This window comes from Prionailurus viverrinus, chromosome B2 (genome assembly GCF_022837055.1).
Source record: "Prionailurus viverrinus isolate Anna chromosome B2, UM_Priviv_1.0, whole genome shotgun sequence".
Classification (NCBI taxonomy): Eukaryota; Metazoa; Chordata; class Mammalia; order Carnivora; family Felidae; genus Prionailurus; species Prionailurus viverrinus.
This window is the reverse complement of record NC_062565.1, coordinates 3,283,224-3,307,835: the sequence shown is the minus strand read 5'-3', so window position 1 is coordinate 3,307,835 and position 24,612 is coordinate 3,283,224. Positions and strand designations below refer to the sequence as shown.

At 45.1% G+C, this 24,612-nt stretch overlaps 1 protein-coding gene across 4 annotated transcripts; it reads right to left on the bottom strand.

Annotated features, from left to right (window-relative positions):
* Positions 1-915: 915 nt before the first annotated feature.
* ZNF322 (zinc finger protein 322) lies at positions 916-24,602 on the bottom strand. 4 transcript variants are annotated; one of them, XM_047860481.1, is made up of 5 exons: positions 24,317-24,602; positions 23,580-23,661; positions 23,360-23,448; positions 8,392-8,461; positions 916-5,288 (listed from the first exon to the last, which is right to left on the bottom strand). In XM_047860481.1, the coding sequence occupies exon 5, from the start codon at positions 5,104-5,106 to the stop codon at positions 3,898-3,900; it is 1,209 nt and encodes a 402-aa protein (XP_047716437.1). In that variant the 5' UTR covers positions 5,107-5,288; positions 8,392-8,461; positions 23,360-23,448; positions 23,580-23,661; positions 24,317-24,602; the 3' UTR covers positions 916-3,897. The 4 variants fall into 4 exon arrangements, with proteins under 4 accessions (XP_047716437.1, XP_047716436.1, XP_047716435.1 ...); XM_047860480.1 differs by having other exon boundaries at positions 23,600-23,661; XM_047860479.1 differs by lacking the exon at positions 23,580-23,661.
* Between the last annotated feature and the right edge of the window lie 10 nt (positions 24,603-24,612).

Sequence of the window (24,612 nt, the reverse complement as noted above, 5' to 3'; positions counted from 1 at the left end):
AGAAAGAACTATTTTCAACAAACGCTTACGGCCTCTGTGGGCGCTGGGACGCGCCTTCGCTCTTCCACCTCCCGAGACATCACTTCTGTCCCCATCGCTTGCAAGGGAAATGGCTGCTTCCCCAGCTCGTCTCAGCACTGCCCACCTGAATGTCGGCAGCAGGAGGGCCGCAGGCCTCGTTGGGGCACACCTCTCTACCCGCAAGCCGAAGCTGGGCCATTTTCCCTTCCCCTTTTCGTCCGCTGGCTGTCACACCTCCCCCTTCTTTCCTCCCAGTGAAAAAGCCACTTAAAACCCTGAAACCTATTCCATTAGGGGAGCAAACAGATACAAACGGAGGCACACGTGACAACGGGGGGAAACTCGGTGCCACCCCGCCGACACCACTCCGCCAAGGGGAGAGGTGGAACTGCGCCCCAGCGGATTCTAAATTCAAACTTCAAATTCAAAATTTGTCTTGATTTTGAGGTTGCAGGTGACTCACGTAAACAGATGTTTTGCTGTTACTGAATTTTAGCCCCAAATATGGTCAGTTTCAGCCGTGACTCCCTCCTGTGTTATTTAGGTAATGCCCGGCAGAGGCTCCAGAAGGATCCAATATCCACAGCAGAGCAGAGACAATATTCCTTCCAGGTTTCCGTTCACTTCTCCGCTTTCGCCTCAAAAACTCCCGGAACCCTAGAGCTGTTCTCATGGCCCTGATCGCCTCTACCGGGCCGAAGGGCAATGGGAATGTCAACTTTAGTTCTTTGTTTTGTGTATTTAATTAAGGTAGAGCTGGCAACATTCTAAGATACTCACGTGGGCATTGCAAGGATCTGATCTGTGTCCACTGTGGAAGGATTCCTCCATATCGGCTTTGTTCTAACGCAAGTGTAGGGGAAATGCCTTTTCTTAGCAGAGACAAAAATAGAGTTTTTCAGAATAAAAGTTTATTTAAGAATTAAGGGAAAACAAAAACATTAAAGCATAGGAATACATTGACTGAATACAAGTGTCTCGTTTGGTCTGAAATCTTGAAAGGTCCTCTAACTACTTACCTGAGGTAGATTTAGGTTGGCACTGTCTCAAGAGAACCTCCATCCATCCCAGAAGTTACCTTCTAGTTTTGGTTACAGGCTCCCAAGTGGTCCTCTCCAACCTCAGGTTATGCTCTATGAACAACACCAACACCTTTCCCCCCCCAGTTAAAAGCCCTCACCCTCAGACCTGTCTCATACCCCTAATGTTCTCCTTTTGAGGGATGGCCCATCCTTAATTTACTTAAAGACGAGAGACAATTACCGGTAAGATTAGTTGAAAGAAGGGGCGAGTCACTGCCCTGGCGACGATACAAACTCTGTCCCCTTCTCCAAGTTCTAATGACTAACAAGTAGCCATACGGACTAACTGTCATCACCACCAGGCCATACGCCCGATACTATTTTAAGTATTACAACTGTCAAACATATACTAGCGACGGGCGTGATTTGCACCGAAGAGAAACAAATACATCTCGCGTGTTTTGTCGCACTGGGCCACTTTTCACGGTGTAAGAGCTGTGTATGGAAATTACTAAAACACGTCAGATCGAATAAACTTCCAGCAATTGTTTTCAAACACAAACAAACAAAAAAGCAAAAACGAAAACACAAACAAAAAATCCCCTAGAATCAGATTCCTTATTATCACTATATGCTCTATCCACCGACCCTAAGATTATCAAGATCATCAACCAGTCATTAGGATCAAAGCTTAGAGCCACACACAAGGTAGCCACTGGCCACCCATGAGTCCGAATGCCAACACTCTCTGGAGTTGGGGGATTTGTTAAAATAAACCAGAGAACCCAGACTAGCAACAACATACTGACTCACCAGTCTATAGTCCCAAATACTGGAGGAATCTTAAGGATTTATATTAAATGTCTTTTAATCCGAGAGAAGGAAAAAACCCCTCAGAATTGTCCGTTAACAATCCCTGGATTAATTATAGTATTTCTAGAGAATGTTAAAGATAATCATAACTATCCTGGTGAATTGCAGATACGTGCTCATCCTTAAACCTCTGATGAATCTGCCAACTACTTTTCCCTTCTAGCATTTAGAATCCTACATTCCGAGCCACACAGATACCTTGTGTTGTGGTGACTGCAATCCTTTCCCTGGGAATAAAAAGTATTCTCTTTTCTTGGCAGAACTGAAATAAACGAAAAGCGTATCATTATGGGGCTTGATTTGCTATCAACAGCAGGGTTACAGAGTGAAAAGAACACCAGCTTTGGAGTCGGGATAATCAGAATCAAGAAGTTTAGCTCCTCCATTAATAATGCATCATTATGTGTTCTTTTCTGTGCCTGCTGAGGCTTAAACCTTTCTTTTGGTTTCCCTTAATCAGCCTGCGAGGATCTGAAGAGCGGGTCTCATCACTGAAAGAGACGTGATAAGGTCCCAACAACGTGCACGCTAGCAACGTCATGACGGTTCTGCTGAAATTTGCACTTCTGAGTTGGAAAGAAATCAATCTCTAAAGCGGAGATTTCGAAAACCAGCGATCATCTCAAAGGTATTTCAGGGAAAGGAAACTTTTGAGGGGATGCCTTAACTCACACTAAAATACACAAGCTGACTATTCTGCCTCTTTATGAGGTTGGCCCTCCGAAGGAGGAACCTGGGGGGACAGTTTCGATCTAGGGTCACTACTCCCTGGCCGTTCAGTTCTTGTCACTACTAGCAAATGGTTCCCAGGCTACTATCGACACGCTAGTCCCCATTCTGGTCAAGAATAAAAAAGGGACAGAGGCAAAGTCAATACAATCCTTTCCCCCGACAGTAACACATGTCACACCTTCTATCACAAGGTTACGGTCCTTTCCTTTATTGGATTTCCAAATTGTAAAAAGCGAAAGTAATCATTAAGTGGTTCAGATAAAAGAAAAGCATCTTTACCTGAGTTACCCATGAGGCCTACCGCGATCTGCCCTCACTCGTCCCAGAACGAGCTCCTGGGGATCTAAAAACTGTTTACATACTGACTCCATTAAAAGTCATCTCTACCATATGGGTCAACTAACTATGAGAACAGTTCTCTTCATACCTATTATATGTACACGGTCCACACAATTCGGTCTCTCACTGGCAAAAAGTTCTCTGCAGAGTACGTTCTTTGGGAGCCGGTAAGGTAGGAGAGTTTCTGACAAGGCTTTTTTCAGACTCCAGGGGCTTTTTCACTTGTGTGAGTGCCCCGGGATACCACCAGAGCGGATCACGGACAGAAGTTTTTCTCATTCAGAGACTCTGTAAGGTCCTTCCTCAGATTGGGTTTCTTTGGTGCAAACCCAAGGAGGCTCTCCCAATGAATGGATTTGCCACATTCAAGACAAATAGACACACTTTCACCAGTATGGCTTCTCTGAAGAGTAAAAAAAGTCACAGTTCTGTTAGAAGCTTTTTACACACTCGCTGGGGTTTCTCCCCACTGTGGGCTTTCTGACATCTGATGTGATGTGCGTACCGTCTGAAGCTCTGTTGACACGGAGGGCATTTAGAAAGTCCTCTGGTGTGAATTCTCGTGGGATGAGGGGGGGCGGGCACCGCTAGAAAGTTCTCTCACACTCGCTGCATTTGCAAGGTCTCCCACCTGTACGAATCCCCTCGTGGGTGATCAGCTGTGAGCTTGGACTACGGGTTTTCCAAAACTCAGGGCATTTGTAAGGTTTCTCACTCGAGTGACTGATAAAAGTGTCCTGCTAGGGTAGCTCTCTGGGCAGACCATTTCTCAACTTCCCACAGTTGCATTCTCTGGTCCCCACGGAAGTCTGAGCTCCGAGGAAAGTCTGAGATTCGCCTAGAGTCCTTTATCTTATGAGTTCTCGGACACGTACATACACCTTCTACGGGATTAGAACTCCTTGTCTGATCAAGACATCTGTGAGGCTTCGGATGCATGGGGAGGGCTGAGCTCAAGACCCTTGTCACCCATATTACAGATATACGGTTTTTCACCGATGTGGATTGTCTGATGTTGCAGAAGGGCTGGGCTCTGGTGGAAGCTTTTATCGCACACGCTGTACTTATAACGCAGCTCTTCGGTCTGAGTTCGCATTTTCTGTTGGGCCACGAAGTCCATGCCCAGGAGGAAGCCACCCTCACATGTAGACCACTGGGGCGGTTTCTCGTCCATGTGAATTCTCTGATGCACAATAAGGTCTGAGCCGCAGCTGAAGCTTTTCTCATATTCGAGGCATTTGAAAGTGTGGGTGTGAGTTGCCTGGTGCCTGATCAGGTTAGCGCTCCGCGTAAAGCTTCTCATGCACTGCAAGCACTTATAGGGCTTCTCGCCCGTGTGGACTCTCTGATGTACAATAAGGTCTGATTTCTGGCCAAAGCACTTCTCACAGGCGCCACACTTATAGGGCTTCTCCCCAGTGTGAACTCTTTTATGAACAATGAAGGCTGATCGGTGTCGGTAACTTTTCTCACACTTGTTGCATTTATAGGGCCTTTCGCCAGTATGAGTTCTCTGGTGGCTGATGAGGTCTGACTTCCCACTAAAAGCCTTTTCACACTCCAGACACTTAAACGGCTTCTCACCCGTGTGAGTTCTTCGGTGCCTTATGAGGTTCGTGCTTCGACTGAAGCATTTATCACACTCGCTACACAGATACGGCTTCTCGCCTGTATGGCTTCGCTGGTGGACAAGCAGGTCGGAGCTCTGGCCGAAATTCTTGCCACAGATGTCACAGGTATAGAATTTCTTACCTGCGTGTGTCCTCTGGTGTCCCGAAAGGGCTAAGTGATGCCAGAAGCTCTTCTCGCATTTGCTGCATTTATAAGGTTTCTCGTAACTGTGGACCCTCTGGTGTGAAAGCAGCTCTGAGCTTTGGACGAAGGTTTTCTCACACATATCACATCTGTAAGGTTTCTCCCCAGTGTGGGATCTCTCACACATAATAAGAGCTAAGCGTTCACACAAGTTTTGCTCACGTTCAAGGCACTGGTATAGCTGATCATCTATTTGCGTAATCTCATGCACATGAATAAAAATCTTTTTACCCTTCTGAGGGCATACATGATATATTTTCCTTTTCTGAGTTCTCTGATTATATCTCTCTTCCGAAGCGCACATTTTCTATGGCTCTCTCCTAGGGAGTTTTCCACTGGTCTTCTTGACCCATCATTTTCTTCATAGCTGTCTTCTTGGTAAGAACTTGAAAGATACATCTGTTCTAGGCCTTTCAGTCATGAGCAGTTCGTCACTACAACTTTCCAGCATCCTATACACTAATTCCTTACTTGGTATTTTCCACCCTGCGAGACAAAGAAGAAATATTATCTATATTCCTGTGACTAAGAAAAGAATGTTCAAAGTTAAAAATCACTGCAAAAAAGACAGAAATTCTCCATCAGAGTCCGTAAGTGCTCTAGTTTTCACAAGGGTTGAAATCAGTTAGTTTTCCTCTTTTCTTTTTTTAAAGAAAAAAAAATTTTTTTTTAATGTTTTTATTTATTTTTGGGACAGAGAGACAGAGCTCGAGCAGGGGAGGGGCAGAGAGAGAGGGAGACACAGAATCCGAAGCGGGCTCCAGGCTCCGAGCTGTCAGCACAGAGCCTGACACGGGGCTCGAACTCACGGACTGTGAGATCACGACCTGAGCCGAAGGTGGACGCTCAACCGACTGAGCCACCCAGGCGCCCCAGTTAGTTTTCCTCTTTTCTAATACGAAACCGGTCAGTGACACATCTGAGGAAAAGACCAGTCAGGATTATTTCTGTTATGAACCTGGGTGATCTCAAAACCAGGGTTCTTCCCCTTCCCCTCGCTTCAACCGAATAATCAAGAGGCCGAACAGCTCCTCATAGCGCATAATAGGTGCTCAAAGCTAGAACAGAAGTTATTTTGCATCCACAGACACCTAGAGTAACCTACGAAAACGCTGATGCAAAGGTTACTTGGTGTATGTACACTCTTCTGGGGACAGAGTCCATGGTTCCTCAGCTGTGATGCGTAGGACTGGGCACCCGCACACTCAGGTCACATGAAAACAGCAGGAGGGTTGAGTATAGCACGCTAGTAAGCGTAACGGACCAGAACCCAAAACACAACAGCTCCAGAAGCGGCAGCAGCAGTGGCCACCTGAATTCAGACAAAACAAGGAGTCAAAAGGATCTAGAAGGTGGAGGGCTTCCTGCGTCATCAGTCTGCTAATCAGTTTTCCGATTTCCCTGCAACAATTCGGTAAGCTCTCCATGTGCAGGGCACGGAGACGGCTGTTGTGATAGAAAAAAAAAAAGTTATTTATAAATATAAGAAGAAATACCACGGCTTCAAATGTCAGCTCAAAAAAGTTCTAATGTTTAGGTTTAGGGGATGAGAGAAAACGGAATGGGGTGGGAGTAGTGAGTGCGGTTTCTCGAGTGCAGACACGGGTCCACAAGAAATGTAATGCTGAAACCACGGCAGAAGGACAGAACGAGAGAGAAATGTGACGCACGGCTACCAGAGCAGTGAAGTCAACGGCTCGGAGCAGGGGAAGGAGGTGAGCTTGAACAAGAGACAGCACGCTTATGCTAAATACGGTTAAGTATACACCTCCGATTTCAAAAAATCTATCACGTCACCATGATCGTCAAAGCCGTTCCAGACGTGACATTTTTGGGGGTCCAAACTACAAGTTCCAGATGACTCTCACGGTGGCGTTAAGAATTCCTTACACTCCCAGATCGTTTGATGATGGATACCCTAGGGAACAAGGTCACCAACCTGATCCATCAAATGGACCTCTGCCACCCAGTAAAATATCTTCAAAGTGAGCCCATTTCTGTCCTCACGAGAGAATGAATACTCCTATTATTTACCAGCGCGCCGAGCGCCAGAGGTCACCTCGTTGACTCCTGCGCGCGTGTCTCGGAGCGCTAAGCGGGTGTCTGCAGCGGGACACTTACCGCGGTCACTGAGGGACCGGGGGCCTCTTCGGAAAGAGTGATCCAGAAACTACCAACAACAACAACAACACACAGCGCACGAAGCACCACGTAGCCTAGGGCTGCCATCGTCGACCCCCAAAGCCTGAAGTGTCACAAAGGACGCTTCTTATTCACCAGGGTTTGCAACGAAACGCCTCGTGTCTGCTCCTGCCTTACTGACCGTCAAAGACAAGTTCGGCACAGGCGGGGCGGTGGTGCACAGACCCGGCCTCCTCCGCCCCCTGTCCACCCGATCTCCGTTCCTGTTCTTTCAGGTCCTCGGCCAAAGCCTTGGAGTCCTCCTGTGACCTTCTCCCTCACTCCCCACAACGGAGCCATCAGCAGACTCGCTGGCTCCATTCTCAGAACGAGAACCCAACTGCCTCTCTCGCCGGCCGCGAGCCAAGGAGACGTCTCGGAAGAAACCAAGCCCGACGCTTTGATCTTGGACCGTCAGCCTCCAGAACCGGGAGAAAATAAATTTGCTCTTTACACCGCTCAGTCTGTGGCACTTCGTCACGGTAGCCCCAGAACTCAGGCCACCCTCCCGTCACCACCTCCTACACTCAGACTCTCCACTCCGCGGCCAGCGGAACTCGTGTTAGAACAACAGAATGTGGGGGCGCCTGGGGGGCTCGGTCAGTTAAGCCTCTGACTCTTGGTTTCTGCTCAGGTCATGACTCGGGGTCCTGATCCCAGCGTCTTGAGATCAAGCCCGGCGGAGCCTGCTTGGGACTCTCTCTCCCTGTCTGCCCCTCTCCTCTCACACTCTCTCTAAAAAGATACAAAGAAAAAGCCCAGACAACAGGGCAAGTCCTCGGTGCCCCCGAAGAACAGCCTGAGGCTCTGCCGACCCCGCGGCCTCCCCCACCTGCTCTCTCACCGGCCTGTTCCCTGCGCGTCCCCATCGCACGTCCTCACCTGGCCACATGGCCTCCGGGCTGTCCTCACCCACGCTCCCCAGGGCCTCTGCCCCTCCCGGTCTGGTTCCTAGCTCTCTTCCTCCAGGGGTGTGCCCGGCGCCCTCTCAATTCCTCTGTTTCTTCAAATGTCTCTTTCCCAGGAGGCCTCTCCCGACCCCCGCGTTTAAAACAGGGAGCTGCCCGCATGCTCCCGGCTTCCCAACCCCTTTCTTGATTTTCTCCACCGCGTCTGCCATCTTCTGATACGTGATGTACTCGGGTCGTTGAGGCCTCTGGCTGAAGCACGACAAGGATGTCTGGGTGTCGTGTGTGCGCTTTCTCCCGTGCACACGGCAGGTGCTTACCAGGCACCTCCGGTGCGTGCACCACTCCCCCTGCCTCCCCCTGCCTCCCCCCCCCCCCCCCCCCCCCCCCCCGTAACTGTTGTGTCCTCGCAGGAAAGGAAGGGGGCCGAGTGTCGCTGTGCCCGGACTCAGTCCCGGAGACAGGACGCACATTGCTGAGAACTAGACACGGCGGCTTACCTGGGAGCTAGCTGGGAGAGCGCCTGGCTTCCTGGCCCCGCGAATCCGGTCTCTCTCGGCAGCCGGACTCCTGTAAGACATGAGGGTATGACAGGGACGGTCACAAGCGAGTGGACTTGGCCCTAGAGCGTTTCACTCGGCGACTCCGAAAATGGGTAAAGTTTCCTTAAGAAAACTTAAGGGTGTTCTCCCACAAGCCCTTACACTGAGTCCTGAGAGATGAATTGTCCTAACCCATCCCATGGGGCTCTCCAGAAAGGGGACAAGAATCTGAAAACCATCTGCATAATCTACGTCCTCCTCGGGGTTCTGACACGGAGGGGAAGGGCCCCCAAGGCCAAATCTCAGGAGAGACACACGCAAAGGTGACACCCTGGCCGCAGGAACGCAGGCCGCCCCATCCGCAGCCGTGGGGACAACCTGCACAGCAACAAGGCCCAACTTTACTCGGTGCTGCGGGCAGGCCTCAGGCTCTGGGGCATCGAGAGTCTACACCGGCCCCAGCCGCCTTCTGTTTCAGCCACACGCAACTCAGGAGGCGGCCGATGACGGGCACTTGACGGGCACGAGAGTCAGGGTGCCCAGGCCGGTCCCTGACTCCTTCCCTCAGCAGCCTGGACCTGCCATTTCCGGGCCACTGAGGCTTCAGGTCCCTCGAGGGTCCTGCTGCCACCAGGGATCAGAAGCCAGAGCGGAAGTGCTCAGACCCAGACAACACACGGGCCGGGCAGAGGCTCTGCATGACACTCGTCCAGAGCTGCCACCACGCGGACGACCTATTTCCTGGCTCTGGCTCCAGGTAAGACAGGGTAAACACGGGCTATCCTCAGCCCCCCTCGGAATCTTCGTGAAACCTGGCCAGGAAGCACAGGCCAGCTACCCGAGGACTCTGGAAAGGAAACGGCACACAGGTCAGGAAAGACGGGAACTTCAAGCACAACCCAATTTCTGCTGATGTTGATGTTGTTGTTGTTGTTGTTCCCTTTAGCAGCCCCCCGGCCTGAACTCCACACGGGCCAAAACGAGAGGTCAGGGAAGCCGTAGGTCATAGTTCAACTAGATTTTTCAGAAAAACCTATGCGCTTCCATGACAAGGGCTTCATGCTAACTTCGGTTGAGGGGCAGAAAACGGATTAAAGATGGAAAAAGAACAGAATACTTCTGGAAGAACTACACAGAACACGGGAAGAAAAGAGAGTTAGAGAGGGGGTATCGGTGCTGCAGACACCCACATGCACACCCACACCGCCCCGCCATGCCTCTAGCTCTGTAAGGACAAGAACAAATGCACCGAACAAACACACCCCTTCCCCAAATGCCTCGGGTGAGCTCTCAGCGGCAAGCCACCGAGTGGAGCAGGGCCAGGGCGAGGGGAGCAGGGCTGAGGGGAGCAGAGCCAGGATGAGGGAGCAGGCCCAAGAGAAGCAGGGCCAGGGGAGCAGGGCCAGGGGAGGCAGGGCCGAGGGGAGCAGGGACAGGGCGAGGGGAGCAGGGCTGAGGGGAGCAGAGCCAGGATGAGGGAGCAGGCCCAAGAGAAGCAGGGCCAGGGCAGCAGGGCGAGGGGAGCAGGGCCGGCTGAAGACGCAGGCTTCGGGCCGGCCGGGGTGCTGGAACCAGTCTACGACGGACACAACTCACTCCAAGTAGAAAATGTTTTCTTCAAGCTCTGAGCAGAGCAGGACAGAAGGAAGGGACGCAGCCTGCACACACTCAGAGGCAGTCCCAGGGTGGCGATCCTTCAGGAAAGTAAAAAGGAAAGGACAGGAACCCTCTGGGCTGCACCGTGAAGGAGAAAAGGAGCAGAGAGGAATGTAAGGTCCTTCAAGATGATGGAAAAAGTTTTTTAGAAAAAAGGAAAATAAAAATACCATCTAGGGGCCCCTGGGTGGCTCAGTCTTAGGTTAAGCATCCTACTGGATTCTGGCTCAGGTCATGATCTCATGGCTTGTGGGACTGAGCCCCGCATCGGGCTCTGCACGGACAGCTCGGAGCCTGCTTGGGATTCTCTCTCTCCCTCTCTCTGCCCCTCCCCTGCTTGGGAGCATGTACTCGATCTCTCTCCAAATAAACAAACATTAAAGAAAAAACAAAAAAAGAAAAACAATGCCACAAAACTTTACCACAATGACAAAAGTGGTAAAGTGTTGCTGAATTAGCAGTCTTATTAAATATTTCACATTCTAGTAAAATAGACGTAATTCAACTAAAAACTAGGAAAAGAAACAAAAAACGAATATAACCTCACTGGTTATTGTATTAATGGCAGGTGAGAGTTAAGGGATACTACCCAAACCTGAAAAACCAGATAATTAAAGGCTAAATAAGAAAATGGTACCAAGGGGGTGCCCGGGGGGCTCAGTCAGTTAAGCGTCTGACTCTTGGATTCTGCTCCGGTAATGATCTCATGGTGTGTGAGTTTGAGCCCCACATCAGGCTCTGTCCTATCAGCTTGAGATGCTCTCTCTTCCTCTCTCTCCTTCCTTCCCACTCTCTCTCTCTCTCTCTGTGTCAAAAATAAATAAATAAAACTTAAAAAAAGAAAAAAAACTACAAAAAGAAAAAAGAAAAAGAAAATGGTACCAAGGCATTAAAAAAGATCTATGTTCCAAGGTAGCCATTATAACAAAAACGAAACATTCTAGATTTTTTTTAATGAAAAGCAACAAGTAGTTGAAAAAACAAGTATAAATAATATAATCACGCTGAGACCAAACACATCAATCATATGGATAAATGAGGAGTTTTACTCACCCATTAAAATTTTTTTTTTAATTTATTATTTTTTAATAAAATATTAAATATTGTAATATTTAAAATAAATATATTTATTATCTTAATAGGAGTAGGAGACACAGAATTCGAAGCAGGCTCCAGGCCCTGAGCTGTCAGTATAGAGCCTGATGCGGGGCTCAAACCCACGAGGTGTGAAATCATGACAGGAACCGAAGTTGGACGCTTAACCGACTCACTCACCCATTAAAAAATTTTTACTGTGGCTCAAGAAGCAAGACCCAACTATATGCTAAACACAAGAGACACCTAAAACAAAGATTTGAAAAGGCTGAAAACACAGGGACAGAAAAAAGGATACGCGGCAAATAGAAACAATAAAAGTAGGGTTTTTTGTTTTTTTTTTAAGATATCAGGAAGAGAATTCGGCCAAAAAACATGAAACACGATAAAGGGCACCTTTTAATGTTGAAAGCCATATACTATAGCTTGACTTATAACAGTTATGGTTTTGCACCAAATCACACAGCAGTCAACCTCATCAAGCAAAAACTACAATACATAACAAGAAATAGAGATACACACATTATTAATAAGAAAACTTAACATTCCACGGTCAGTAAATGGACATACAAAGAACAAAAATAAGTTATGATGCGGAAAACTTGATCGAATTAGTAAGTAAATCTTAGGGATAGCTAAGGATAGTTATCTCCTAATAACAGGAAATAAACTTTCTTCTCAAGCACACATGAATCAGTCACAGAATTCTGTCATATAGTAGGTCACAAAGAGAGCATCAGTAAGTTCCATAAAGTGACATCAAACTGAAAATTTATTGAAACATCAAATTAAAAAAGCCCCTCCTAAATGGGGAAAAATAAACTAATAAAACAACTCTTCAGCAAATGGGGAGACAAAACAAAATTTCTAAATATTGACAATTAACAATATTACAGATTATAATCTATGGAATAAATTTAAAGCAGTGATCAAGGAATATTCATAGTTTTAAATATTTTTACATCGATAAGAAGAATTACATGAACAAACTAAATTCTCACCTCAAAAAGCTAAAAAAAAGGTAAATCAAAAGAAATTAAGGAAGAAAATAAAATTAAAGACGGAAATCAGGAAACTGAAGAGAAAAACAACCTAATTATAAATCAAAATCCTACTTTGGAAAAAACGTAACGAAGTGATAAACTACTAGCTAACTTAATGAGGAAACAAGGGAGAAAGTACACGCTTACAAAGTAAGGAATAAATAATAGCTAAAACAAACAAACCCCGCCCCCACATACACATACGGGATCACTTTGCAGACTTCTGCACAAATAAATGTGATAGTCTATGAAACAGACTGTTTCCTCGCGAAATACAATTTAGCAAAATCACCCCCTTCAGAGACAGAAAGTTTTAGAACACTAATATGCATAGAATAAACAAAGTTGTTGACGAATTACCCCACAAAAAAGCACTAGACCTAGATCATTAAAAAAAAATTTTTTTTTTTTACTCACGAACTGTGAGATCATGACCTGAGCCAAAGTTGGACACTCAACCGACTGAGCCACCCAGGCACTCCTGCACCTAGATGATTTCAGAAGAGTAGTCTAACAAACTTACAAAGACCAAATAAACCTAATGTTTCATAAATATCTTCCAGAGCACTTAAAAATGAACAAAACTTCTAGTTTTTTTGTGAAAATAGTTTAACATTGACAACCTGACAAAGAGTACAAAAATGTTTTGTAGCCCAGTATTAAAGTGAAAAGTACTGGGGCGCCTGGGTGGCGCAGTCGGTGAAGCGTCCGACTTCAGCCAGGTCTCGATCTCGCGGCCCGTGAGTTCGAGCCCCGCGTCAGGCTCTGGGCTGATGGCTCAGAGCCTGGAGCCTGTTTCCGATTCTGTGTCTCCCTCTCTCTCTGCCCCTCCCCCGTTCATGCTCTGTCTCTCTCTGTCCCAAAAATAAATAAATGTTGAAAAAAAAAAAAGAACACAAGTCTCACCACCTGCTTAGTTTATGGACTATAAAGTGCTTCATAGTTTGACCTCTAGGGCAAAACAAAGTAATTGCAATCATATTTCAGTCTGTTCACTGGTCCATCTATTCAATTAAAAATAAATAAATAAATAAAAAAATAAAGTGAAAAGTGCTAACAAAAATCCAACATCACATTAAGGAAAGTAATATATCATGACAAAAGTGGGAGTTATTCAAGGAATGCAAGCTTTGTTCAATATTAGGAAATCCATTAACACAATACTGCATATTAACAGATCTATGGGGGAAAATCATAATTATCTCCATGGATACTGAAGGAACTCACAACAGAAATCAACATCCATACCTGATGAAAATACTCAAGAAAGTAGGAATTAATGAATACTTCCTTTTATTTTTTATACGAATACTCCTTTTTAAATGATAAAATATACACTCCTTAGTCTTATAGCCAGTACCTAAGTGAGAAAAACTAGTCATTTCCAGTGAGATCAGGAACAAGTCAAGAATGACCACTATCTCCATTGTTAATAAACTCTGAGCTGGAAGTTACTAGCCAACACAATTAGAAACAAAAAGTCAATTAGAGGTTTAATAACTGAAAAGAGGTAAAATTATATCTGTTTGGAGATGTATGAGAGTATAACTAGAAAACTCTAGAATCAACATTAAAACTGACTCAAAAGAATTCAGTAAGGCAGTAGGATATAAAACTCACCCACAGAAACAAATAGCCTTTTCTGTGCACAGACAACCGACTAGAGCATACAATGATAGAGAATATTCCTTGTACGATAACAGAAAATATAAAATACGCAAAAATAAATAATTTTGTAAAACAGAGAAGAGGAAAACCCTCAAACACTACTGAAGGACCTAAAAGTAGACCTGAACAAACGGAAAGGTATCTTTTGTTCTTGGATAGAATGACTCAATATAATGAAGATGTTGGTTCCTCGTAAAAAGATGTGTGAATTAGCGCAATTACAACAAAAAATAATATGCTTCTTCATGGAACCAGACCAAATGTGAGCAAACTATGGCCCACAGGTCAATTCTGGCCTGCAGCCTGTTTCCATAAAGTTTTACCGAAACAAGGTAACACTTACTCATTAACATATTGCCCATGGCTTCTTTCACACAGGCAGAGTTAAATAGGTGAGCAGAGACCATATGGCCCCCAAAACCTAAAGTACATACTTTCTGACACTTCACAGACATATCAGGAATGCCTGAGCTACCGTTATTACTCAAATTCACTTGGGAAAACCAACATGCAAGAATCGCTAGGAAACAATGAAAAGATAGATTGGGGGGGGGGGTGACTAACTCTATGAGACATTAAAATATAGTATAAAGCTTCTAATGTTAATATTCTGGTACAGGAATACATAAAAAGATAAGTGGAATAGAATAAAAATCCAGAAACAGATATCAACATACATAGAAATTTAGTATACAATAAGGGTTATGTCTCAAATTACCAGGGAAAAGCTAAACTATTTATTTATTTATTTATTTATTTATTTATTTACTTATTTGTTTATTTAGAGAGCACATGAGTGGGGGAGAGACAGAGAGGGAGAGAGAGAATCCCAAGCAGGGTCTGCACTCTCAGCACAGAGCCCGAGGCAGGGCTTGAGCTCATGAACTGTGAGATCATGACCTGAGCCAAAATCAAGAGTCAGACAATCGACTGAGCCTCCCAGGCGCTGAACTTTTAATAAACGATGTCAGAACATCAGGATAGTCACATGAAAACTGATACAATTTGATCTATACCGACATCACATACCAAAATCAATTCTAAACTGATCAGGGATCTGAATTTAACACGTTGAAACCACACAGGTACTGAAACGTACAGATAACCGCAGTGTACAGAAAGGTTTTCAGCCTATGACACAAGATTGGCCATTTGACTAAAATAAAAGCATTTTGCATGTAAAAAGGAAAGAACAAAGTCAAAAGTCAATGACAAACTGAAAGAAAATGTTTGTAACATATATTTGAGACAAACGAATATTTACATCTATTAGATAAAGGTCTCTTAAAAATGGAGGGAAAAAAACCACTAAAAACCTGATAGAACAATAGGCAAAAAAAATACACAAAAAAGATAGAAAAATGTTTCTGAAACATATGAAAAGATGTTCAATCTCACTTATATTTACAGAAATTTAAATTAACAGTACATGAAATATCTAGGAATAGACAGGAGCTTTCTAAACTTGATAAAGAATGCAAGAAAACTATAGCTAATACTATACTTAATGGTGAGAAGCTCGAGTCTTTCCAGTTAAGACAAGGAAAAAGGTAAGGATGTCCCTTCTTACTACTCCTTTTCAACATCATACTGAAAGTCTTAGATAATACAGTAAGACAAGAAGAAGAAATAAAAATTATACAGAATGGGAAAAAATAAACTATCTTTGCTTCCAGATCACATGACTGTCAGTGTTGAAAATACAAAAGTATCAACAAAAAACCTGGAATTGATTAAGTGATCATAGCAAGCATGCAGGATACAAAGATAATATACAAAAGGCAATCACGTTCTTCCACACCAGCAATGAATCTGAAGTTAAAAACGCAACATCATTAGCACCTATGCAAAATGATATACTTAAGTATTAATCTAACTTATGTATGCATGAAGAAAACATAAAACTCTGATGAAAGAAATAAAAAAGAACTAAATAAATGAACAGAAATCCCATGTTCATGGATATGCTGACACCTATGCTGTCAGGACGCCAATTCTTCCTAACTTGATCCACAGGTTGAACTCAATTCCAATCAAAATTCCTGCAGGTTATTCTGTTGCTATCAACAAACTGACCCTAAAGTTTATACACAGAGCAAAAGGCCCAGAATAGTCAACAAACTATTGAAAGAGAACAAAACTGAAGGACTGACACTACTCAACTTCAAGACTTGCTACAATGCTCCAGTAACCCATGTGGTATTGGTAAAAGGACAAATAGACCAGTGGAAGAGAGTCTAGAAATGGACACATATAGACGTAGTCAACTGATCTTTCGACAAAACAGCAAAGGTGATGCAATCCAGAAAGATGTCTTTCAACAAATGTGGCAAGAACAACTGGACGTCCCCTGCAAGAATACGAAATAGACAGACTTTCCACTTTTCACAAAAATGAACTCAAAATAGGCCATGGACTTAAATGTAGAACACAAAACTATAAAACTCCTAGAAGATAACACAGGGGGAAATAAAGACAATTTTTTCGACAAAATACCAAAGGAATGACCTATGAAAGAAATAACAATCTGGATTTCATTAAGGTTAAAAACTTCTGTTTTGTAAAAGACACAGTCTAAAGCCACAGACTGGGAGAAGCCACAGACTGGGAGAAAATATTTGCAAAAGACATCTGATAAAGGACTGTTACCCAAAATATACAATGCATTTCTATATTCTTGAAACCCAACAAGGAACCACCTGATTGAAAAAAGGGCAAATGATCTGAACAGACAGCCCCCCAGAGAAGATGTACAGATGACAAATAAGCATATGAAAAGATGCTCCACATCGTACGTCACTGGGGACCTGAATGTTAAAACGAGATACCACTAAAAATTACAATGACCCAAATCCAGAACACTGACAACACCAGATGCTGACAAGGACGTGGAGCAACAGGAACTCCCGTCCATCGCTGGTGGGAACGCAAAACGGTACAGCCGCTCTGGAAGGCAGTTTGGTGGTTTTTCACAAAACTAAACACACTCTGGGGTGCCTGGGTGCTCGGTCGGTTAAGCGTCCGACCTCAGCTCAGGTCATGATCTCACAGTTGGTGGGTTCAAGCCCCGCGTTGGGCTCTATGCTGACGGCTCAGAGCCTGGAGCCCCTTCACATTGTGTGTCTCCCTCTCTCTCTGCCCCTCCCCCACTCACACTGTCTCTCTCAAAAATTAATCAACATTAAACACACACACACACACACACACACACAAAACTAAACACACTCTTACATAATCCAGCAACTGTGCTTCTTGGTATTTACCCAAAGGAGCTGAAAATGTGATGTCCACACAAACACCTGCACAAGGATGTTTACAGCAGCTCTGTGCACAATTGCCAAAACTCGGCAGCACCAAAGATGCCCTTCAGTCAGTGAAAGGATAACCAAACGGTGCCACATCCAGACAACAGAACATTGCTTAGAGCTGAAATAGGAATGTTCCCCAGGGAAAGCCCCGGGGAAACCTTATACGCATATTGCTAAGTGAAAGAAACCAGCCTGAAAAGGCCACAAACTGTACGATTCCAAGTATATGATATTCTAGAATAAACAAAACTATGGCATTGGTGAGAGAGATCAGTGGTTTCAGGGGTCGGGGAGAAGGATGAGTAAGCGGAGCACAGAGGATTTTCAGGGCAGTGAAACTCTTCTGTGACACCATAAATGGTGACAGACGCCATTATACATTTGTCAAAGCCACGGAATGTACAACACAAAGAATGAACCCTCAAGTAAATCAAGGCCTTTGGGTGATAATGGCATCTCAATGTAGGCTCCTTTGTAACAGATGTAGCACTCTGGTCCCAGAGGTTGACAGCCGGGGAGGCTGGGGGCGGGGGGCGGGTAGGGGACGTAAGGCAGCTGCGTGCACTCTCCACTCAATTTTGCTGGGAACCTACGAGTACTCTCAAAAACGTCTATTTAAAAAAATGAAATAATTAAAAAAGGTATGTGAAATATTGTTTCTCACCAATCAGGCCGGCATCCATTGAAAGGTATGACAGCGCATTTTGTTGTCAAAACTGTGGGGCAACAGACACGCTTGTGTTGCTAGAGGGAAGGCCAACTGACACGACGCTCTGGCCGGGAGTTTGGCAGAGCTCCTAAAACTAGATCTGCATTTGTATCTGACTCAGCGGTCCCATCTCTAGAAATCGGCTCTGAAGATAACATCTCCAACAATTTGAACATATACAAGCATGAAGTTGCGCACCGTAGCCAAGGTTTGCGGTTTGAAAATATTTAAACCACTTCAACGCCCATGTGAAGCAAAGTGGTTGAACAAACCTCGTGTAACGGAGTACTACGCACCTGTAACAAGGAAGAAAACCTTCGAGAATTGACACGAAATGATTTTCAGGATATACCATAAATTTCAAAAAACAACAGTCGAGAAACACACGCCACATTTTGTGGGGTGCGTGGGTGGCCCAGTCGTTAAGGGTCCAGCTCTTGGTGTTGGCTCGGGTCACGGTCTCACCATCTGTGGGTCTGAGCCCCGCATCGGGCTCGTGGCTGACAGTACAGAGCCTGCTTGGAGTTCTCTCTCTCCCTCTCTCTGCCCCTCCCCCCACTCTCAAAAAGGAAAAAAGAAAAACATCCACTCCATTTTGTGGAAGAACGCAGCAGAAATAAAAAACTTACACACGTATCTATTCATCTGGCCACAGACAGCTTTGGAAAAGGTGAAAGAAGACACTAATGCGCGTGGCTACTATCCCGTGGGGGGCAAACCCGCAGTAAGAGCACAGGAAAACGGAACTGGTGGCAACAGGTGATGGAGGGAGAGTCAGCTTCTGTGAACCTACCTTGTTTGTAACGCGCACGTTTTTACTTTCACGACTGTTACATTCCACACGCTCAGTAAGTAAACAGGCAAGAAGCCTGAGCAAAATGTTACAATGTAATATAAGCGAAACAAATGAGTCAGTGTTTCAAATGAAGAATACCCAGAAGGGGACAAACTCAAATCGTACTTTCATACGATACTAAGAATATAAACCCAAGTTGAAGATAAAAAGAACTATAAACAATTACTGCACTCTAATTAGCAGGGCTATTTCCCCCTGTGGACGTGAAGATATACTACCTACTGTATACCCTCGGACTGAACAAATAAGTAAATATACTACTGGCAAAATGGCACACAGATTCCTTATCGTCAGAGAAGGGAGTTACAAATACAGAAAAGAGAACTCTAGTGTTTAACTGGAATTAGAAGTATCAGGAGGTCAAATTTTTTAAAACATTTTTTAAGTTTATTTATTTATTTTGAGAGAGCAAGAGAGCACATGAATGGGAGAGGGGCGGGATGGGGGTTACTGAGGATCCAAAGTAGGCTCTGTGTTGACTGCAGAGAGCTCAGTGCGGGGCTCGAACTCATGAACTGTGGGATCATGGCCTGAGCTGAAGTCAGATGCTCAACCGAGCCACCCAGGCACCCCAGAGATCAAGTTTTTAAGTATATACAGAACACAGAAATGCATGTATGTGTCAAAGTGCACGTTTATTTTATCTTTCTAATAATGTCTGCTGAAAGGTCACAGAAAGCATGAAATCTCAGTAGTAAGGAGCACACCAAGCACTCAGGTCTTGTTTCTAAACACCATTCTCCCCTGAAAGCGATCAGGGCTCCTGGGAGAAATGTTGATTCTGGGCTTTAGAAAGGACAAGATGAGCCCGGAGCACCTTGTGCCAGAAAATAAGCAAGTGCTCAGAAAGTAGTGACAAGATGGGAAAAGGACCCAGGAGCCAGGCCAAGGGGGCTGCTATTACCCAAGTCTGGAACATCAAAACAAGCAATAAGTTAGTAACACAGTAAGAATCCATGAATCTATACATACATATATATATATATATATATATATATATATATATATATATATATATAAAAGCGAATAGAGAAGGGAGTTTTTCTTATACTAAAAAGCCAACAATTAAATGTAGAAGAAAAGATGTAATTTTAAAAGTCACGATGTCCAATCAAAAGAAGAATATGAATTATTTCAGGTAAAAATCTAGTGGGTATAAAGTCTGTGAGATCAGGATATTGACACAATCTGAAAATATCTCCTTACTAGGTATTTAATAATTACAGGGACAAGGAGAGTAACTTCATAGGACACAAACCTGGAAGCCACCACTTAAACCCAGTGATCAAAGTCACTGTCACCAGTAACATGGTATATAACTTGCCTCCTACTAGAATGTGCAGTACGGAATGCACCCCTGGGCCACCTTGTCAACAACGTATAGCCTGAATCTGATCATGAGGAAACATCAGACAAACCCAAAGTGAAGGAAATCCTACTAAATACGTGGCCTGAACTCTTAAAAAAGTCAAGGTCATGAAAGACAAAGTCTGAGGATATGTGTGCCACAAACAAGAAGACACGACAATTAAATGAAATAGGGGGGGTGGTGGATTGATCTTTGTAAGAACCAGGTTTTTCCCTTTTCTTGAAAAGGCCATTAGTGGAACAATGGGCTAAATTTGAGTAAGATAGTATTATATGAGTTAATATCTTGACTTTGATAGCTGTAATGGTAAGAGAACAGCCTTGTTTTTAAGACAGAAACTATTGAGTATTTAGGACAGGCTCTCTCAGCTGGGGTTCGAGGAAAGAATGAAGCTCCACAGAAAATGATCTGAGTAACTGTTTTTTCAGTTCTCCCAAGAATGGCATGTAGCTAGAAGCATTGTACGTGCCTAAGAAAGCAGTTAATTCATGACATACCTTAGGACTTTAGGGCTTAATTCTCTTAAGACTTTAGGGCTTAGCATGTCGTAAGACTTCAGGGCTTCATTCTCTCATAGTTTGACAAGAATCATTATGGCTATAACCTACTCTCAAAAAGTTCAGAAAAAAACGCACATGGATGCATATGTAGGTGAACACAGACACACACAGAGTCGTAAAGCAAACACAGTACAACGGTAACAGTTAGGACTGCTGGGCAAAGGGTACAGGACTACTCTGTATGATTTTGCAACTTTTGTGTGAGTCTGAAATTATTTCCAAATTAACAGATATTTTAGTTTGTTTTTTAAAGAACACGGTAGCAGTGAGTTGATATATTGTGCCGACATTGAACGTTCAAGTACTGGAATCAGGTTTTGGTTCAAATTCCCACTGTGCTCCCCTGTAGACGCAGGAACCTGGGTAAGGAAAGTACTTACCTTCCTTCTGCTTCCATTTCCCCTGTGATAAAATATGTAAGGTACCATGGCCTGCCTTAAGGAGCCGCCATGACAACTGAGACGCTGCCACTAAGGACCCAGCTCCATGCCTGAGAATCAAGGGATGCTCGATGAATGACAGGCTCTATTATTTTCTTCATTCCATCTTCACACACATGAAAACCGAATATTTATCGAGTCTATCCTCCATGTCTGTCTCTTGTGCAAAGCCTTCTTCAAAGCCCATTTAAACTTAATTAGCTAAATCATAAACAATAACTCAGGCGCCCCGAGCGTTCTGTCTTTTAAGCTGTGTGGGGCGCCTGTAGCTCCGTCGGTTTAGCGTCCAACTTTGGCTCAGGTTGTGATCTCACGGTTCAAGAGTTTGAGCCCCGCATCAGGCTCTATGCTGACAGCTCAGAGCCTGGAGCCTGCTTCTGATTCTGTGTCTCCCTCTCTCTCTGCCCCTCCCCTGCTCGTTCTCTGTCTCTGTCTCTCTCTCTCAAAAATAAACAAACATTAAAAAGATAAAATAAAATGTGTATTACTGCAGTATGACTGCTAAGGTCAAAAGGGGAGCAGAGTGGAAACGGAGAATTCTGAGTCTGGTCATAGCCTGGTAAGCGAAATCAGAGTATTCCCGCCTTATCAGGCCAGGGAAGCCTATCTGCCCTAAGTAGCCAATAAAGCGGGGGGCACCAAGAAGAAAAAACTTAAAACATAAGGAAATCATTTTCTTATTCGCATCTCAGTCTTTTAGATGTCAGCACCTAGGAGACAAAACACAGTCTAGCTGTCCAAACTTCCTTAGCTCCAAGATGTTTCACCTGTTTCGCAGCACACTCAGAATAAAGCCTGGTTTTCACTTTCTACGTCCTGTGGCACCCCGGCCTACCTTCAGCCTCGCGAGCCGCCTCAAAACTCTGGCACTTGCTCCTTCTGCCTAGAATGCTCTCCCCCCAGGCAGCCTGCTTCCTTATTTGATTCCAGTCTCTGAACATTAATTCCTCAAAAGGAGGCACCCCCTGGACCACTTTATGTAAGACAGCGGGGTCCTCTTATCCTGTTCCATTTCTCTTATAGCACCTCCCATCCAACGATGTGGAATAGATTTTATACCTGTTCATTTGTTTCTCCCTCCTACTAGAATGTAACTTCCATTAGGGTTAGGCCTTAGTCTATTGTCCCCTGCAATATCCCCAGGATCTAGGCTACGCCGTTGAATGAAACCTATGACCACACGGCATGACAAAAAAAAGGGCCGTCATAATTCTCAGAACCCCCATGGCAATGCAACCGGCTAGGCTAGCAGCCCTGGCTGGTCCTCCTGGCAAACTCAAACATACCCTGCAAGTCTTAGCTTCAGGGTACCCTCTTCCAAGAGGTTTCTCTTATCTCACCCTAGCAAGACACTGGTTCTCTCTTCCATGGGTAGAGTCACAGTGTGCAGAGTAAGCAGGCAGGCAATAAAAGTCCAGGCAGAGAAACTGAGTTTAGAACTTCAAAGTGCAAGGTTAAGAATGCATGGGACAAACAGACAAAGGTGACAGAATATTAATCTAAAAAACAGGTAATGCCAACTGTATCAGGCCTGAGGCTAGGGATTACCTCCTTTCTTTTACTTTTTTAAAGCTTATTTATTTTGAGAGAGATATGGGAGGGGGCAGAAAGAGGGAGAGAGAGAGAATCCCAAGCAGAGCCAGACTCAGGGCTCAAACTCACAGAACTGTGAGATCATGACCTGAGCCAAAATCAAGAGTCGGATGCTCAACTGACTGAGTCCCCCGTACACACCCCCCCTTCATTTATTTTTAATTGATGGGATTGACTGTCTCATTTAATCTTCCCAAGAACTCTATAAAATAGGTATTAATACCAATATTTGCACCTAACAGATAGAAAACCTGACACTTAGGGCAGTTAAATAATTACCCAACAACTCACAGCTAGTAAGCAGAAGAGCCATGATTTAAATTTCGATCTTTTAACTACGGAGTCTGCCCAAGCACTGAGCATACTGCCTGTTCTGGGCCGCAAATCAACCAAGAAGCAATTACTACAAGCCTGTTGCGAGTATCCATGTTGGAAAGAAGTAGAAAATACATTCAGGTTAGTGGAATAGGATCCAGTTTTATCACTTTGCTATTTCAGGAGCTAAGAGAGTATCAATCCCTTTTTCATGTTATCTTCTCCCAATCCTAGGCAGGCCCTCAGTCCCACCTCTTCTTCCCCCTCCCAAATCCACATTTATCTAGAAACACGCAACCTGGTATGCCACTTACCGTAACAACAAAGACTCGAGACAGTGTTCCTTCTGGCTTCAAAAGGTCTCTGGTCCATAAGTATTCACAGCACGCAATTCTGCCCTCTCCTGGAGGAAAAATCAATAACGCAGAAATGTATAGTTTTTTGGTGAAATTTGTATTTTTTCTGGAGCTGGCCATCTAAATATTGCTCCCATTTACTCCCCAGTCTGGTCAGCATCCTTCAACCACATCTTACCTCTTCCCACATTTGCTTACATTTTGTTTCTCCTCCAAGAGGCACCTGCTGCTGGCGGCCATCAGGTCCTTCCCAACCAGCTCTAGACAAAACACCAAGAATCCTTCTGGACAATGACTAACTTTAACTTAAGAAAGCCCCGAGTCCTGTTTCACTTGCTTGTTTACATTTTTCTTTCTGCTAATTATCTTTTGTTTGCATTACCTCAACTTCTAAGGTCAAGGACCCATTCTTCTAACCACTCTACACGCCAAGACGTAGTTGACAAGTGTATACGGTACCATTTTATATACAACGTAGCTTTCCAAGAATAGTTATAAGGTGGCTGAAAACCAGATGGTTCTGTTCTTCTGAACATTTGAGTGCAATATAACTAATCTCTACCTTTAAGATGCTGGGGGAGGGGGTGGACTTCAAGGTCCTTCGGTTTCCCCCCCGTAGGAAGAGATACAGATCGCTTAGAAAAGTGCCTGCTAATTAATATTTACTATTATCTCCAGGAGCGACCGTACCGAGCTTCTCTTCTTTCAACTTTTCATTGACCGTCTCTCGGTCCGCCGTCGGGCGGCTGGGGGTCACAGACCCCGCTCGGCGGCGAGTAGCAGAGGCTGCTCTTGCCCTGCGGAGGCCGGGTGCCGGCGAGGCGGCGGGGGCTGCTTTCTGGTCCCGCCGCCCCCCTCCCACTCCCCCCGGGCCCCGCGGCCGCGCCCCTCCCAGGCCCCGCGGGCCGCGCTTACCCCGGCAGCCGCCGGCACCGCCCCTCCGCCTGGGACCGCACTTCCGGTTAGTCTCCGGACACTCGGCGCTGGGCTTCCCGGCGGCCGCAGCCTCCGCGGCGGTGGACCTCGGGGCCCACCTTCGGGAAGGGAAGGAAAGCAAACCTGGGGGGCGGACGAGAGCCAGGAGCAGCTCCCTTTGCGCGGCTCGGGAGGGGAGCTGGGGCCAGGCCGCCCACTGACCGCTTTAAGGGCCGACAGGGCCGGCTACGCGAGCCCTTTCAGCCAGGCTGGGAAGCGGCCGGCGCAGCCCCGCC

Coding starts and splice junctions, on each gene's coding strand:
- ZNF322 (XM_047860481.1), bottom strand. CDS start 5,106: ATGTGCGCTTCGGAAGAGAGATATAATCAGAGAACTCAGAAAAGGAAA.